This window comes from Nothoprocta perdicaria, unplaced genomic scaffold (genome assembly GCF_003342845.1).
Source record: "Nothoprocta perdicaria isolate Ctin4 unplaced genomic scaffold, notPer1 scaffold_1, whole genome shotgun sequence".
Taxonomy (NCBI): Eukaryota; Metazoa; Chordata; class Aves; order Tinamiformes; family Tinamidae; genus Nothoprocta; species Nothoprocta perdicaria.
Window position 1 is genome coordinate 3,476,876 of NW_020454093.1, and position 14,834 is coordinate 3,491,709.

The window sequence follows — 14,834 nt, forward strand, 5'->3', positions numbered from 1 at the left end:
GCCACTAGAAACAGAGATTCCTGACTGTGAAGTCCTGAAACTCGCTAGCATCCAGCCAGTCACCCAGTCCCCTTTCCTCACCTTTAGACAAAGCAGCAAAGGGCAGCGGCCTCCCTGCTCCTGCTGCCTGGCAAGAGGCAGCTCTGCCCAGCGGAGCCCACTCGCACTTCCCCTTGTCCCAAGCACAGCCAGAGTGCAAAGTCTGCTCCTGCCACTGCCCTTTTGTCATTCACCAGAGCTAGGTGGTCACAGAACATTCCAGTGCAGCTAAACAGTCTGCTGAAAATATTTAATAGGGAGGACAGAACTTTTTCCTTGCATGAGGTGATCATACCAGTCCCCTCGTCCTCTGCAGAAGCGCTCTTTGCTCGTGGCTGTTCAGGGCTTGATAGCAGGCCAGCTCCAAAGTGAAGGTTGCTGACCCCGACGTCAGGGAACGCAGAACCGTTGAGTAGCCCTGGACAAGATACAGAACTTGTATGAAAATACTGACTAGTGCCAGGCAGTTGAGGATACAGGAAAGATTAGTAAGCACAAAAAGCTGTTCAGGTCTGACAGAGTAAGTATAGTGCACCACACCAGTAAGTTTTTTGCTTTTTCTACCATTTACAACTGACACGATAAGCATGTACCATTGTTTCTGCTAGAGGCACAGCAGCAACCACAACTCTGTTATCTTGACGACTCTGGATTTCCTGAACGCTGCCTCGGCGCTGCGCAAGGTCAGCCAGGGCCGCGCTGAGGTGATCTTCGCTCACGGTGATTTCCAGGTTCATCAGAGGCTCCAGGATTTGTATGCCGGCTTTCTTCAAAGCCTGTGGGAAAGAGAGGAAAAAGAGTCCGTCTGACTCCTTTTTAGGAACAAATACACACAGGAAATGTTTACATACTTAATGTAACAACTGCTCCCAAATTCTCTGCTTCCAGGAAATATGCAGTGCCCAATGACAGTGTTAGGCTCTCCGAGAAAAGCCATTAGCAGGTACTGATACAGGCCTGCTTTCCTAACAGGACCTCGTGCTCCCGAGCTGTAGGGGAGCCCACGGGTTTGCTGTACCTTTTGCATGCAACGGGAGACGCAGGCCGACACCATCGTATGGGACGTGTCAGGATGCACCGTCAGTGACTGCACGGTCACGTCTATACCCTGAACTGGGAATCCCAGCAGAGGTCCTACGGGGAAAAAAATAAGGATTTGCTTTTCATAATATGAAAACATGAAAGAAAAAAAAGCACCAGTTTCGGGATTCATTTGTAGATCCTGACTTTCTTCTTGACCTTCTCCTTTGACCTCTCTCTCCGCAAGGGCATGACCACCTCTCTCCTTGCTTAGTTCTATAACTGCATTCTTACCTAGCTTTGCCACAAGAGACAAGGCAATGCAGAGCACAGAGCCACATGCTCATACTTTCAGCAATACAGCTAATGATTTTCAGCACCAATATTGCTGACTTCATTCGCACTTAACCCTGTTCCTAAAAAATAATCTTACGAAAGAAGAAATTATACTGGGACTATGAAGAAGGCTCACAGGCAAGCTCTGAGGAGCAGAGACGCGTTGCACAGCTAGAGAGGAGAGATGCTTTGCAACTGAACAAAGCAATAGCTATTCGGCCACAAGCTAATAAATAAATTATTGTAATAAATAAATATGTATTTACTCGTCAAGTATTTTAAAATAATTAAAAGATGAACACAAAATATAAATACATTTAAATAAATATAAATGGAAAGTAAAGAACAGTCCTACAGAGACTAAATTTTACAATTATGGTGGAAATATGGAAGCAGGGAAATATGTAACAAATTCAAAAATCAGAAAAACATCTGTAACTAATAGAAGTGGAGTATTTACAAGCTGGCCACCTAGTTCCATAGTACCACTCTGATTTACATGATGGCATCAAATGAAGGTCTTAGCTGTTCCACCAGAACTATGAAGAAAAAACAAACAAAGCAAAACCACAAATCAGCCAAACCAAGCATGCTGCTGGGTTAGAGTCAAGCTTAAAATGAGAGCGTGTTGCCTTCCAGTCCTGGCATGGGAAAAGGGCTGTTCTGCCATTTTTGCAGCTCAGGAAGTTCTGTATTTTTACTGGGGTCTGTGACACTTCAAGGTACCACCTTTCAGTGCTCAAGTTACCCAGGAATGTTTCCCTGAGAAATCTATTAAAGTGTTTCCTAGAGAGGAGTGAGTTTGGGGAAGGTGGGCGCCGCGCGCGGGCTACCTTGGACGCAGGAGTTGGCGATGCCGTTCTCCACGGCACCGCGCAGCTCCGTGGGGACGGCGCCTGCCGCGAACTCTATGGCCGGGGCCGTCGCTGCCCGCTCTGCCGTCAGCCGCGCGTGCCCCGGCCTCACCTCCAGCTCCACAGTTACGCAGTGCCGCTTCTCTCCCACTGTTTTGTCCAGTGTATCTGCAGGGAACAGGCACATCTTGGAAAAGAGACAAGCTAATGCACCAAATAATTAATTTGAAGTTACTCAATGCAATTAAGCATAATAATTAAGCATAAGGATCACTGCAAATAAAGCAGGCTACAAAACCAGGCCCAAAATATTGCGTCTATTCACTCATTCTACCTGTAGCCTGGGCAGTGTTTAGGACGGTTTCTCTGTAGGCTATTTGAAGTGGTCCCAAGTAAGTGTCAATTCCATATTCACGTTTGATTCGGTCATGAATGATCTCTATGTGTAGCTCTCCCATGCCGCACAGAACGGTCTAGGGAGAACAGAGGGGACAAAAGGTTTAATGCAGACTGTTTAAGCGATGACTCTGGTTTTTCACACCTCTAGAAAATATTGCAAGATTCTGAGAAGCCTCTGCAGAGGCAAGAAAACAGGTCTGATTTAGATCTCCTGACTTAAACCTGTGTACAGGAGATGGTGATTATTACTACTATGCCCACTACAGAAAAGGATGTATAGAATCAGCTTCAAACTTACCTAAATTCAAAAAGGATTATCAAAAACACACGCTACAGAATACAGGAGATTATCTCATGCTCTGCATATGTGCACAAGGCATCACTTCAGTTCGCTTTGATGCCAAGAAATTTGTACATTTTTTGACTCTCTTTAATTCAAAAAAAAAAAAAAAATCTCACTATTATATGAACGAACTGAAGCGTGCTCTTAACAGTCTTAAACAGGCACCTGATCATAAGGTAAACAATGGAAGGTTTCTCTTACTTGTCCTGTGTCAGGATCCAGCTTCACTTTCAGGCTGGGATCTTCACGCTGCAGGCAGCTCAGCGCGTTATCCAGGTCTGCAGGCAAACACCAAACACAGCAGCTGCAGCCACCTTCAGTGCAGCACATCACCGCAGTGCAGGGCCCTTGGGAGCCCTGTGGGAAGGGCCTGCAGCGGGGAGGCGCCGGCGGCGCCGTGCGCGGGGCTCTACCTTGCTGCTCGGCCAGCGAGGGCGGCTCCATGGTGCAGAAGAAGACGGGCTCGGGGACGTCGACGCCGGCCAGCAGCAGGTCCCCCGCGGCCCTCCCGGCCCGGCGCGCCGCCGCTGCCGCCGCCGCCTTCGAGGACACCAGGGTATCTCCAGTGGCACTCTGCGCCACCACCCAGCACACAGGCAGGGAAAGGGGAGGAAAAGCAACTGAGTTTTCCTTCCTCAGCACTGGTTGTCCTAAACTCCCCTTATTTCTAACTAACTGCTTTAGCTTCTCTCTTTGAATAGCTAAAATTATTTTGAAGAGGAAAAGAAATTGCAATATTAGCCTTAGACGACTTCATCAAGTTCATCACATTTTTCATGTACCTTATCACTCACAATATAAAGGCTCAAAAGGCAGTACTGGCAAAGGAAAAATTGCCTCTGCGTGCCAAAATGGGTTACATTTAAGAAAGAACTACGCAAATTCTCTTCTGTTCAAACACAGAAACACAGGATTAGCAAAGTTTCCAACAGACCCATGAAACTGGAACACGTTCACTGTTCATTTGGGGTAACCCACTTGCAGCCTGGCCTTCCTCGCCTGCTGGAACTCCCCATGCCATTACCTTGCACTGGCACTGTAAGAGCTGCAATATAACAAAAGACTGGAACCCTGCTGGAACTCTTTCAATTTCCAGCCCTTCCCACCTAAGCTCCCCTCTCCCCACATGAATCACTCACAGTGGCACACTGTAATTTTCCATTATTTCTCAGAGGAGTACTCCGAATAAAGCCTACGTATGTGGGAACAGTCAACACAAAAATGCACCCACACTTGAGACAAAATATCTTAGAAACAGGAAATACGGTACTGAAACAAGCTCCCTGGTCCTGAGCAAGCTGCTCCAGCTGCCCCTGCACGAGCAGTGAAAACAGACCAGAGAATCTCCAGAGGCCCTTTCCAACCCCACAACACTCTGTGATACCTTCCAGGATCGTTTTCTCCCCTTACCTGTTTTAGCCCAACTGCAAGGGCAATGTTCCCAGCCGTTAGAGAGGGTATTTCAACTTGCTGATCAGCAAAAGGCAGGAGCAGCCGGCTCATCCGCTCCCTGTGAACACAATTCTCACATCACCCCTTGCTTAGGGGACACTCCAGCACTACAGTGAGGGACACCCGCCTCCTACTCACGTGCAGCTTTTGTTAATGTTATACACAGCAGACTGAGGCTTCATTGAGCCTGAATAAATGCGAATGAAAACTAGTGGCCCACGGCATTTATCGTGGAGCACTTTAAATGCAAGGGCACACAGGTCATCGTTGTACCACTTTCTGCAAAGCAAAAGCACAACAAAAAGCCAATGCGTAAGATTAACTCACCTCAAACACAGAATTACCTAAATTTCCACTTAAATAAGATGTTCTATGTTTCTTAGTCGCAATATTTATAACAGGAGATTTTTAAAAAAACATAACTTATATAAATAGATTAATCTAAGACATGCCAGCTACAGAAGAAGTGCATATTGAGAGGCCCTGCGACTTGGTCAGTACTAGATATGATCCCTAGGCGCTGTGCCTCCTCCGATTAAAAACTGAAGAGACATTCAAACTCTAATAAACTCTGCCAGTCTGGGCGCGCGAGATAAATGCTGACAGTTTCACGAGCACTGGCCAAAACGGGCTCAGGACTCAAGTACTGCTTTATCCCACCCATCTCCATTGCTTTTCAAAACCCCACACCAGTAAATCTGTTCCAAGGTGTTTTTTCTGTTCAAAAATACTTCCTCCTTTCTCCCCTTCCCGCTGTTTCCCCCGTCCCTGCGCCCCGTTACTCACAGGGCGTCCCCGGGGCGCTCGCTGGGCGCGGGCAGGTAGGCGGCCACGGCGTCGAGCAGGGGCTGCACCCCCTTGTTCCGCAGGGCGCTGCCGCAGAGCACGGGCACGGCCGCGCGGGCCAGCGTCACCCTGCGCACGGCGGCCTGCAACTGCACGGACACCGCGTCACGCTGCGCATCCCGAGCCGGCCCGCGACACCCGATCACGGAATGGCTGAGGTTGGAAGGGACCGCTGGAGATCATCTAGTCCAACCCTCCTGCTCCTGCAGGGACAACGTGCAACCACGTCCAACACGCAACCAACTCCTGGCGACGCTCACGGGCTCGGACACAACCAGCCTGATCCACTCACCCTTCCTGAAACTCTCTTTTAGCAGCCTAGCGTTCAGTAACACCTTCGAAAGCAAGTGCCTTACCAAGGCTTTTAGGAGCTGCAGTCACTGCACTATCAGCTACAGTTCATATTCTGCTTCAATATACTTTCTCCTAAGCTCGCAGTACTTCAGAATCACCGCTACAGTCTATGTGTTGAAACAGATTTTGTTGGGGGGGGTGGGGGGAGAGGGGGGAAGCATACTTGCATAATCTTAAAAAAAAAAACAACAAAAAAATTGCTCGAGTGAGAGTTAATATGATTGTTTCTAAATAAAGATAAAAAATTACCTTGTCAGCTGGCAGCAAGTCAAAACTTTCACTATATTCTCCTAGAACCAGCTCAGCAAATTCATCATCCAGATCTGCAACCTTCAAAAGAATATTGGTGCATTATTATTTAGCATGTACCCGTTTCACACATAAGTCACCAATCTTACTAAAACAGGAAACAACTAAGTAGAGCAGGAATGAAGTCTTCAGAGATATTAGAGATCGTAAACTCAAACCCATCAGGAATATTTACGACCAACACACTACAAACCTCCTATTTCAACCCCACTACTGTAATTCCTTTTAGCAGCCTCAAAAAGGCCATTTGACTTTTTACTTTTACAAACAGTAATCATTCCTTTACATTAGGGAATGTGTTTCTTTAACAGCAGTGGCGAGTTTGACTTTGAACATGTTTCAAACCTATCCCACACCTGGTCCCTCTGCCCGCGGCCACAGCAATTCAGCAGGTAAGGAAACACCGAGCAGCAACCAGAGGCCCTAGAAACAGGCAGAATACGAAACACAAGGAAGGGGATTCCTTCAGCTGCATGGAAAGGGAGTGCACACAAGGTGACTGCTATTCAAACTACTGAATTTTATAATATTTCTGGCAAAAAAAAAATACATATATGTTTTAATAGGACAGGAAATACCACAAAAAGTATTTTAGAAGGACAAGTTATCTCAGCGTCAGACCACTGGGCCACTCCTTCCCGTTTTGGGAACGGACCACAAACTCAAGAAAAATATGCTATTCTTATGGAGTTTTCTATCTGACAGGGAATTTTTTCAGAATAATACCATCCTCATTTAAAACCTGGCAACTTTGTATAACAGAATATGCCCATGTTCTTCTGAACTCTGAGGACTCTAAAAGCAGATTTCTTCAACATGCATGTTTCAAAGCAAGCTATGAGAAGTCCAGCATCATCTGATTATGCACTTCTGTGTCATTCAAGGCATTGTAATCTTAAAACTTTGCGTATTTTTACTTACAAAAGGATACATTCAATATAAGCTCTATTATACTCTTTTTTTTACAAGTAACATAGAAGTAAAAAGGATTTTTTTTTTTTTTTGGATCCTTACTTGGAGAGAAAATTTGCTCAAAATCATTCAAGTAAACCTAACTCTTGCAATATCATTATATAAATTACTCAAAGTAGAACAAGACCTTACAACGCAAGCTGAGATGGAAAGCACTCTGGATAGGCAATTTATTCTTTCCTTCCATCGCTCTTTCACGCGTCTCTTGTTGTGAACAGGCTTAACTGTGCAAATGTCATTAAGACCTTAGTCCTAGATCAGATTTCTGTTACACTTTCTTAGCTTCAGAGTATGACAACTATGGGAAAGAAGGATCTATGTTGTTCTAGTCTCACATCCTCCACAGATTTTTTGGATGAGGCTGGAACAAGATATTCATTCAACACAGCATCCAGTGCCCTTTAAACAGTCAGGAGTTCCCCTTGCCCAGCAAGGCAAGGACATCCCGTAGCTCCTGGGTCGGATCTGCCAGGCTCCTGTGAGGTCTCAAGTGTATCCCAGCACCCATACAAAAATGTGTCTGTATTTTCAATTTGCTCTTTAGAAAATAGGGGGTTCTTTCATTTTTGATACTTTTGTATTATGTAGCCAGGCAGTCCAATGATGCATAAAACAGTGAGTTCTGCCACCATGCGTTACGGTTTATAAAGTACATTAGGTATCTTTGACAAGTGGAAAGTAAGTGAAGAAAACGGGAAATTGCTTCAACAAGGACAGATGCAGAATTTTACATCTGGGACAGAAGAAATCCACGCACTGGTACAGACTGGGGACCAGCTGGCTAGAAAGCAGCTGAGCGGATGAGTACAGCAAAATACTGACTGGGCTTTTGGACTCCCTGGCAGGAGAGAGACTGACAAACTGTGGGAAGAGATACAAACAGAGTAGACTGCAGAAAGAAAGAAAGCCATTAAGGCAGTGAGCATGCCAGCGCTCAGCTGCAGCACAGGAGGGATGGGTTTGTCCAGTCTGAAAAAGAGAAGCCTAAGGGAGGACCTGAAGAGAAGCCTAAGAGAGATGTCTTCTAATGTCTGAAGAGATTGTGGTAGATCTGTTCCAGGAAAAGAAAAGAAAAAAAAAAAAAAAAAAGAGAGAGAGAGAGATTGTTTTCAGAGTAGCACAAGAGGCCCTGTCAAGAGACGGCAACACAGGAGATGCCAGGTAGAAAGGAGGGTGCCCCAGTACTTGTGTCTGCTGCCTGGAGAGGTTGTGGAATCTCCATTCTGGGAGGCTTTGAAAACCTGACTGTACAGGGCCCTGAGCAACCCGGCGGCATTCTGACACGAGACCTGCTTTGAGCAGGACACTGGATTAGACACCTCCAGAGGGGTATCCCAGCCAATTTTTTTCCTACAATTCCAAATAATATTTTTAAATACATATTTACTTTAGAACTTTACTTGTTCTATTAAGGCATTTCTGGTATCCTGGAGTTCTTGGAACAAGTTGGGATCATCAGCCTCCAGCAGTGGCTTTCGCTCAAAAATTTTTCCATCATCCAAACCAGAAGTAGATTTCCAGATAATTTGTTCCTTAGTCACAACATCAACCAGTCCTCTGAAGGTTTTTTCTTCCCCTATGGGCAACTGCAAATATAGCAGAAATTTTAGACAATAAAAAATACTAAGAAAGGAGTTCCATTCAAAAGAAAAGAAGATAAGCATAAAATTTCTAAGCTTACCTGTAAAAGCAAAGGCTTTGTCTTCAACTTTTGTTTGATGCTCTCAACGGCGTATGTAAAACTGCAGTAAAGTAACATAATTTTAAAATTACCTAAAATGTAATGATAATCAATTAGATTTACCATTCCCATTTATGGTAAAAATTACACCCACAATTACACAAAAATATACATCTTATCCACCAAAAAGATGCACATGCTAAATATTAACATAACTAGCTTATTTTCTGCCTAACGGAACATACTTAATATGACAGATTGTTTTATAAGGTCTTCAACAACGAGTGAAGTTTTTACCTTGCCCCATTTTTGTCCATCTTGTTCAAAAAGCAAATTCGCGGTATCTGATGCTTGTCTGCTTGTCTCCACACTGTCAGAGTTTGGGCCTAAAGCAAAGGAAAAACAGTAGTGCTGACATCACAGCTTTCCTAACGTGATACATCACGTTCTTTGCTAAACAAAGCAACTAACACTGATGAGCAGTTCTCTCATCCTTTCCATACAAAGGACATGCAGTGGAATGTTGTGCTTTCAAAACCAGTAACTTTTCTCCAGAACTGCTTGAGCATCTCATGTTACAAAATCATATTCCAGCCTGCCTCCCCCTTCTGTGCAAGATGTTCCAAAGGATGCCCTAACACACTCCAAAGGGGAGGGCAAAATTCTGGCTGAAGTGAAATTGTGGCTGAAAGCGATTGATTTTCTACCTGAAATCTGATAATAAAAAGTGAGCAGATTTCAGTTTTTCCCACTGGTGAAGCTAGTCAGAAATATTTATTTAATCCAAGCTTGAGTGGAGGGAGAAGGCGGGAGGGGGCAACAGGGGACACACACACTCGGCTCCTGGAGGGGCCTTAATCGGAAGGTCACTTGTTTGCCCCTTATTACCGCAGAAATGTCTGTGTCCCACAGGACTTAGTCTGAGCTCAGAAGCTGGGCATTCTAATTTCACTCAAACCATGAACAGCACAGCAGCCTCTCTATATCATTTTTATTTCAGCCTTTTTTAAGCTATTAGACATAAGAAACTCTACCAGTCTTTTTTACCTCAACACCAGCTGAAGCATCAAACACAGCTACAGCTCCATCCAGGACTCTCAAGCAACGCTCAACTTCCACTGTAAAATCCACATGACCTGAAAAACAGTTTTCACTTTACACTGTCATAACCCAAACAGGCAACATCAACAGGTCATTACATTTTTTTTTTTTTTATCATGCCAAAAAACTGTCTTCACTTTCAGAAGGCTGAGCAGGCATCAAAACTCACGAGGCAGTTACAACTGCAACCCCAGAACTGAAAGCAATTTCATGTGCAAATATTTGAGAAATATGCCTGCATAAGGCACAAGAAAAAAAAACTGTCAAAAATGAACAGAGCTCAGTATAGGCTTTTTTACCACAGCAATTCAACCAATTATGTATCATAACATATTTTAAAAGTAAGATTACATTCTGTGACAACACACCTCATCTATACTCTCCTAATAATGAGAGTATTCCTACAGTGCAGTACCTGGGGTATCAATCAGATTGATTCTATAGTCTTTCCAGTCAAAAGTAACAGCAGCAGACTGAATGGTAATACCGCGCTCCCGCTCCTGCACCATGAAATCTGTCACTGTATCCCCATCATCGACATCTGTGGACAGAAATTAGGAAAACAGATGAGTAAATAAAAAGATGAGTCGTTTTGGAAAAAAAATCGTGGGGGAAATTTTAAAATAACTGGCTCTTTTGCACATGATCAAGCTACGAAAACTATTACTTTTTCAGAGAAAGACAGTATTGCCATTAAAAAAAAAAATCTCTGCTTACTATATGGATTTTGACATTTGAGAAAGTAATAATTAAAGGTTAATTGAGTTAAATTAAAGCTATAGTTCAGATTAATTAAGAGTTATATTTTCCCCTTAACAAAATGGAAAGCATTCCCACATTTCCAAACGAGTAAGTCACCGAGTTCAACCACTGCAAAGATCCAATTTCTAACATTCTCATGTACAGTAGAGAATAGGAAGCTCGACTTAAAGGGTCTAAATGCAGCACAATTAGAGACTGTTGTGACCCTTGAGTCTGATATTGAATTTCCTCAAGGACTGGAGAGATTTCAGGGAAAATAAATTTATCATTTTCCCCATGACAATAATTACATCCTGCAGCCCAGCTCAGTCTCACTCCTAACAGAATTGACAGAGATCTATGACCATTGTTTTAGCAAGGAATTTTACTCTGTGTTACAGCCTTCAAAATAAATGGACACTCTTCTGTTAATCAGGTTTCTTTACACTTCAAATGGAGACAGGATAAAGTTTTGCCAGAATGGCCAATGAATAACATATAAAAGCAAAAAAAAAATCTGAATGTTAAATCATAACGAGAATCAACAACAAAACAAAATTGTTGTCTCTCAAGTTACATCTGCCGTAGAGTGCATTATTTCTTCTATAGCGCAGCACAACTTTGACACATTTGGCTTTAATTCACAACTCTCAATCATCTGCCTTTGCCTACACTGCATATGGTTGTGGGTTACACTCAGATCTCTAGGAGCTACTGGTAGACAAAAAGTAATTCTAACCTCCCAGTGTTCTTGTGTATCCAGAATAATACAGCATTCTCTCCGTCGTTGTAGTTTTCCCCGCATCAATGTGGGCCATGATGCCAATGTTACGGATTCTGCATAAAGAAAAAACATTTCCTTTAAGGTTGAAACTTGTCATTCAGTGACACTGCGATCTGAAAGACGGTCACCAAGAATGGCACATTGAATGAGTAAGAATTTTTTCCTCTTTCATCAGTTATGATGTAGTTTATGTTCTGTACTGCACACATTCTGATACCTGAAGTACAATAGCATTGAAATGGTGACTTTTGTCTAAATTGGTAATAGCCAGACTATTGGAACAGGCTTCCACACTTCACTTCTGTAGTAGTTTTGGCCTCAGTCTGCACCCAGCTCCCCCGCACACTCAGCTCCCAGTGACTGCCATGGGTTTTGATCTTCTCTCTAAAGGGGCAATTCTAGTTCTGATAATGTAAATGAAAAATTCCTTGTTTTCATGTCTGAGACAACTACAACTTTAACAACTCCTCTGTACTGAAACATCAGAAAGGGAGAAGTGAGAAATACTAACTGTAATGTAGAACCAACAACGTATTCCACAAAACCCGTGACGTTTTGCCAGATCAATTACCCTGACTGTCTGTTACATGGGGAAAACAGGTTAGCAGGACTTACCTGGATATATCAGGGTTAATGACAGACCGTAGAGACTTAACATCTTCTGGAAAAAAAAAAACAGAACAAAAATAATATAAAGATTTGCCAGACTGATCTCAATGTAGAAATGACAGATTTTAGCAAAATTAACTACATTTAATAATACTAAAAAAAAGTCTTTCTGAAGATACATATGGAGCCACAATTCATGACAATCCCCAATACTGCAATCACAATCTTCTGACATGTGTGCTGCTTCACCAAAAGAAAAAGTATATAAATATATATAGAGGGAAACTCTTCAAAGAGACATAATTTAGAAGCAGTAGGACAAAAGCAACAACAATAAAAAGGTATCATCAGCACAGCCATATCTTACGCTGCAGAAGTGATGCCAAATACATGCCATAGTTCATGGTTCATGTTCTGCCCCTGAACAGTTTATCTGCTTGGTTGATGTTTCATACACCCAAAGAAAAAAAAAAAGTGTAACAAAGCACAGTACAGGAAGTGTTCTTGCTACTACTACTAACTCATAAATTAAGTAAAATAAGAAAACAATTTTAAAGTTGTACCTGGCAGGGTACTGTAACTTCTCTGACGGCAGTTCTGCTTGGTCAGACTTAGGACTCTCAATCTTTTCTTCCAGAAATGCATATACTTAACATGAAAAAAAAAAATGCAGAAAACTTATTATTATTATTATTAACAACTACTTTTTAGATAGAAAAGCAGATATAAACAAAGTCTGCAGGAACAAAACTATTGTTTGGCATGCACAAAAGCTCAAATTGTCACCTACTTGAAAACAGCATAAAAACAGTAGCACCAAACAAAGTTCAAACCAAGTCCAATCTCAATACATAAAAGTCTAGTAGAATTTTACAACGACATCAATGTAAGTGGGTGGTCAACAGCTACAGTACTGCAACACACCTAGGTATCTGTTCAAACTAGATTCATTTAAAATGAAAAATAGTAAGTGCCCAAAATCACAGGTAATGAAAGAAAAGTAGTTTACAGAAGTGTTACAAATAGTTTCCAGCTGACTTGTATGAAGCTGGAGTATAACAGAAAATAGAACAGAAAACACAAAATAAACTACGTGTTTTATTCAAATGCCCTATTTAATTTGAAGTCAAGAGAAAAAAAAGCCCTGTTTATTCACTGCAAACCAAGTCTATCTTTCACTCAGAGCGAGCGCATGCCCAGCGGGGGGCACCGACCTGGCTGCACACCCGCGATGGCTTCAGCGCGTGTGCTGAGCAGCTCCCTGCAACGCTCAGCATTGCGGCTCCCGTGCCTGAAGATGCTCCCTGCCAAGACAGACAGACACGAGATAAAAACGTCTGTGCTACAACAGAGAGCAGGTAACGAGGCTGCTTCCATCCATAAACGTGAATACGAATACACGGGTATACGCAAGGCAAACAAGAAACTCGCTTGCGCGTTACCCGTTTGGGGTTGTCCTCTCAGGTCACCGTCCTGCGGGCTGCGCAACGCTCGGGCTCCCCGGCTTGGCCGGCGGCCCCGCCGCTCCGAGCCAGGCCGAACCGCTCCGAGCTGGGCTGGGCCGGGCCGGGCCGAACCGCTCCGGGCCGGGCCGAACCGCTCCGAGGTGGGCTGGGCCAGGCCGGGCCGAACCGCTCCGGGCCGAACCGCTCCGGGCCGGGCCGAACCGCTCCGGGCCGGGCCGAACCGCTCCGGGCCGGGCCGGGCCTCGCGGCCTCCCCGCCGCAGCGACCCCCGCGTCCCTCAGCGCTCCACGCTCCCAGAGTGCCCCGCGCCAGCGGAACGGGGCGTGCTCCTCCCTTTGCTGTCCGGCACCCACCCGCACCTCGCACCAGAGTTCCGGCCCGGCCGAAGCGCCAGGACGGACGTCCAGAAGCGCTGCCCGCTGCTCTGTCCTCGGCCTCTCCTCGGCGCCTGTCCCCCTTCCCAGCAGCGCGGGGCCCCCGCGGCTGCAGGCAGCTGCCTCTCCCACGGGCGGAACGCGAGCGCCCGGAGGGAGCGTTTCCAGCCGGGGCCGCGGCGCAGGGGGACCCGCCTTTCCGCCGCGCGCGAGAAGCGAGGCGGCCGTTGGGCGCGGGGGCCGGAGCCGAGCGCGGCCGTTGGGCGCGGCCGTTGGGCGCGGGGGCCGGAGCCGAGCGCGGCCGTTGGGCGCGGCCGTTGGGCGCGGGGGGCCGGGGCCGGAGCCGCCGCCATGGTGAGGAGCGAGGGCCGGGGCGAGGGCCGGGGCCGAGCGGGGTTCCCGGGCGCCGGGCGGGCGGCGGCGGCTCCGCTGCCCGCTGACGGCGCCCGCTGCCCGCCCGCAGCCGCAGAACGAGCACATCGAGCTGCACCGCAAGCGCTACGGGCACCGCCTCGACTACCATGAGCGCCGCAGGAAGAAGGAGGGACGCGAGGCCCACGAGCGCTCCAGGAAGGCCAAGAAGATGATCGGGCTGAAGGCCAAGCTCTACCACAAGCAGCGGCACGCCGAGAAGATACAGATGAAGAAGACGTGAGTAACGGCCACGGCGCCGGTGGGGAACAGGGCAAGCAGGGGCAGAGGTGGCACCGGCCCGGCTGGGCTGGGCTGGGCTCACACACCGGCCCTGCGAGGAGCAGAGGTCTCTCGTGGTGGCCAGGGGCTGCCGTCCTCGGCCTCCCAGCTGCGCCTTCCCGCCCCCAGGAGCGCGTGTTAGCCAGCGGGAGGCATTCCTGGAACACAGCTGGGACAAAAGCGCCCAACCGCGAGTGCCGGGCACGTCATCCAGCATAGGCTACAGCACTGAAGCAACTAGAGAAAAGCGTTTTGTCTCAGAATGTTCTCTAGTGTTCAGCACTTGAAATCAGCAGTCATCTATTGCTAATGAATGAAGTTAGGATCTCTTACCCTGGGCTGTTTCCGTTGTTTTCCAAGTGTAGCCACTTATTTTCTCAGCTACTTGTAAGGTATTGAGCTAGACTATAGGTTGGGGAGGGGGAGCTGTTTTGGTTTTGCTTTTTGAAAACAGCCTCAAA

At 45.9% G+C, this 14,834-nt stretch overlaps 1 protein-coding gene across 3 annotated transcripts; it reads right to left on the reverse strand.

Annotated features, from left to right (window-relative positions):
• Window positions 1-180: 180 nt before the first annotated feature.
• Window positions 181-13,369, reverse strand: GFM2 (G elongation factor mitochondrial 2). 3 transcript variants are annotated; one of them, XM_026036380.1, is made up of 21 exons: window positions 13,283-13,369; window positions 13,055-13,144; window positions 12,404-12,488; window positions 11,847-11,889; window positions 11,187-11,284; window positions 10,122-10,247; window positions 9,653-9,741; window positions 8,903-8,991; window positions 8,606-8,666; window positions 8,325-8,510; window positions 5,893-5,973; window positions 5,230-5,378; window positions 4,582-4,722; window positions 4,402-4,501; window positions 3,405-3,564; window positions 3,193-3,269; window positions 2,584-2,722; window positions 2,229-2,417; window positions 1,058-1,173; window positions 633-815; window positions 181-457 (listed from the first exon to the last, which is right to left on the reverse strand). In XM_026036380.1, the coding sequence occupies exons 2-21, from the start codon at window positions 13,115-13,117 to the stop codon at window positions 329-331; spliced, it is 2,304 nt and encodes a 767-aa protein (XP_025892165.1). In that variant the 5' UTR covers window positions 13,118-13,144; window positions 13,283-13,369; the 3' UTR covers window positions 181-328. The 3 variants fall into 3 exon arrangements, with proteins under 3 accessions (XP_025892165.1, XP_025892157.1, XP_025892173.1); XM_026036372.1 differs by having other exon boundaries at window positions 11,847-11,892; XM_026036388.1 differs by lacking the exon at window positions 13,055-13,144 and having other exon boundaries at window positions 11,847-11,892; window positions 13,283-13,299.
• Between the last annotated feature and the right edge of the window lie 1,465 nt (window positions 13,370-14,834).

What these genes read in the sequence shown, in the direction of transcription:
- GFM2 (XM_026036372.1), bottom strand. Translation starts at nt 13,117, where the DNA reads ATGCTGAGCGTTGCAGGGAGCTGCTCAGCACACGCGCTGAAGCCATCG. An exon ending in GAGCGCCCCGGGGACGCCCT is followed by an intron (nt 4,723 to 5,229) that starts GTGAGTAACGGG and finishes TTTGCTTTGCAG; the next exon opens with AAAGTGGTACAACGATGACC. An exon ending in TGCCTCTAGCAGAAACAATG is followed by an intron (nt 458 to 632) that starts GTACATGCTTAT and finishes TATCTTGTCCAG; the next exon opens with GGCTACTCAACGGTTCTGCG.